A 2,849-nucleotide genomic window follows, 5' to 3' on the forward strand; every position below is an offset into this window, starting at 1 on the left:
GTTATAATAGATGGAGAAGGGTTTATTTTAGCTTCTCTCTCTCTCCCCCCTCTCCCTCTCTCTCTCTCTCTCTCTCTTTTTGTGGCAATTTGTCGCTACTAGCATGCAGCAATATAGCATAAAATCAAAGGAAAAAAACTAAAAGAAATAAGGTGATTCATTTAATTACGAGGCATCTTTGTAGTTACATTCTAGTGGTAATTTTTGCCTCCCATAAGGACGTATATGAGTAATGGATATGGGTCTCTTAGTACGATCACAAGTGACGGACAAGTGATCAAGTGCCATTTGAGATGGATATGTGATCTAGCCAGTAGAAAGAGTATGACTTGTTCGAGTGAATAAATACAAGGTCCATTAAACACAAATCAGACTGGAGAACCAACACTGTGAGCAATAGTAGTGCTTGCATTCTGCGTCAAATATGTCACGAAATCTGATCCTCCTGTGCCTCGTTCTTCCTTCTGCTTGCTTGGTTTCTTTATGTAACTTTGAGCGTGACCTCTATGCAAAGAGCGGAACCTGAAAAGCTCCACGATACATCGGTCATATTCTCCTCCGAGTTCCTCAAGATTTTGCTTCACAAAATCTCGGATTGATGGACCGGCATCGATGCGCTGCAAATATTGCCTGTGCTGAGAAGGCATGTATGAACGCATTTCCTGTTGCAGAGAATATTAAATGAGATGAAACCAAGTTCGACAAGGTCGATGCATGAATTAAGAGCAACAAATGATCCGAAGCCCGAATTCGAAAGGAACTAGTCGCCACAATATGGTCATTGATTATGAAGTGAAATTCACGTCTCAGTTCCGTACTTGCATGTAGGAGCTGAGAGACCCATCTTTATGTTGGATACCCAAGGCAGCATCAACCGCAGGAAGGATGGTGGACTGCGCGCCTGAAGCTCCGTAGAACGATAGACTCTCCGCCCCGTAGATAATAGATCCCTGTGGAAGCCCAGGATTGTTACGCCACCCGGCCATGAACTTGCGAATTCTGTGATAGAAGACGTCAGGATCACACTTCTCTTGCATCCGCTGCAAACTCTTGTTCATCAGTTTCAAAGTTTCAGCCAAAAGGGCAAGGTTCTCCTTCACCTGTGAAGAAGTAACAATAGTAACGTACTTAAATCAAGCCAACGATTAGAAGCACGTAGTTACTGGGACTTGCAGTGAAATTGTGTACAGACCTCGACCACATTCCTGTCACGAATGGCTTCCTGGGCCCTGATGATAGCACCTGGCGCTGGTGCTGCCTTCGCTTCGATGTCAGCATGAACGAGTAGAAACCATTCTTCATCTACGGTACCGGAGAAGTTGTAGTAGCAGGCCATGTTTCCGAGTTCCAGAGGGAGAGCGTCATCTATGCGTCGCCAATTCGAAAGAACGAGGCATCCATAAGAAATGATGGGAGGCACGTCCAGGCGCAGTGCAATGGCACGCCACGGTTCAGCTATGTTGTCTGGCAGGCGGAGTGCGGGAACGTCTCCACACCAAATGTAAGCGTGGGCGAGGAAGGAGAGGAGAAGCATGGCGTTCCACAGATGGCCGCTTCGAGCGCCGAGGAGGACGTGGAGGTATTGGGGGTCGAAGGGAGGGAGGTGTTCGATGATGCGACGGACGTGATGGGGATGGTACATAGCCAAGAGGTGGGGGAAGTCGAGAGCGGTGCGATCCCAGAGGGCGAGGTGAGGGCAGGATGAGGAGGGAAGATGGAAGCAAGCGGGATCAGCGAGGGGAAGGAAGCCACGAGGGGAGGGAGCTACAAAGTAGTCGTCAAGTGTGAAGGGAACAAGGGTCGCTGGGGTGGCGAGCTGCAAACTGCGACAACTAATGGAGCCGCGCCGCAGTAGAGGAGTTGGGTGGTTTTGGGGAAGAGGATGAAATGGTAGAGGACCGAGGGGAAACTTCATGGCGTAGGCCTTCATGGTTTCTATTGAATTCAACACTTCACGAAGACACAATCTTCAGACCTTCCCTTGCACAATATTTATAAGCCTTCGGTGACAATTCACTCTCTCTTTTTTTTAGTGAAAATGTGACAATTCACTCTCTCAGTCTCTTATGTCAAATATGTGGGTCCTCATGCTCACACCCTAGTAACCTATTCATTGGTGTCAATGTAACTCTACCTCACCCCTCATCCTGAGTCTATATAACTCTACCTCATCATGTAACTCTATGTAACCTATTGATAGGTGTCAATCTAACTCTACCTCACCCCTCATGCTACGTCTATTCATAGGTGTCAATGTAACTCTACCTCACCCCTCACGTAAGTCTCATACCATTGCCCTCAACTCCCCTTGCCTACCACGGAAGCATATACCACCTTGCGCACATGCTACCCTCATCTACATCATCACCATGAGCGAAGACGATACAAGCCCACCAGACAGAGGAAGATGCACAATTTTTATGCTAGTTTTGGTCCCAACAACCACATATCCCCCCCCCCTTTACCCCTCAATTTCTTTGCACGACCCACATGTTTTGACCTCCCAACACATACATGAAATTCCCCCCTCCCTTCCCTTAGTCTCATACAATCATGGGTGTCCTCGATCTTGCACCATACGTTCAAATGAGCTATAGTTGCTAGCATTGAAAAGCTAGCAATAACAGCCATATTCCTTACTAGTACATTGTGGATAGTCCAACCTTGTCTTCAATGCATGCCATTGTGGGGCGAACCTATCACTTCAAGTTCTAAGTTCTTTAATAAGGAAAATACCTTGAAACCATCCCTTGTTTCTAAACCATTCCTTGTTTTTCTTTATAATTGATAGCTAGTGGACGGTATATTGCACACATGTACATAGCTTGAAACCATCCTTTGTTTTTAAA

At 46.5% G+C, this 2,849-nt stretch overlaps 1 protein-coding gene across 1 annotated transcript; it reads right to left on the reverse strand.

The window, feature by feature from the left end:
- Positions 1-368: 368 nt before the first annotated feature.
- LOC147897628 (uncharacterized) lies at positions 369-1,915 on the reverse strand. Its single transcript, XM_087380066.1, has 3 exons — positions 1,193-1,915; positions 819-1,100; positions 369-662 (listed from the first exon to the last, which is right to left on the reverse strand). The coding sequence occupies exons 1-3, from the start codon at positions 1,913-1,915 to the stop codon at positions 369-371; spliced, it is 1,299 nt and encodes a 432-aa protein (XP_087236192.1).
- Positions 1,916-2,849: the final 934 nt, after the last annotated feature.

The sequence above is a fragment of the Dipteris shenzhenensis genome, chromosome 10 (assembly GCF_047967505.1).
Source record: "Dipteris shenzhenensis isolate YYH24624 ecotype China chromosome 10, Dip_SZ_1.0, whole genome shotgun sequence".
Classification (NCBI taxonomy): domain Eukaryota; kingdom Viridiplantae; phylum Streptophyta; class Polypodiopsida; order Gleicheniales; family Dipteridaceae; genus Dipteris; species Dipteris shenzhenensis.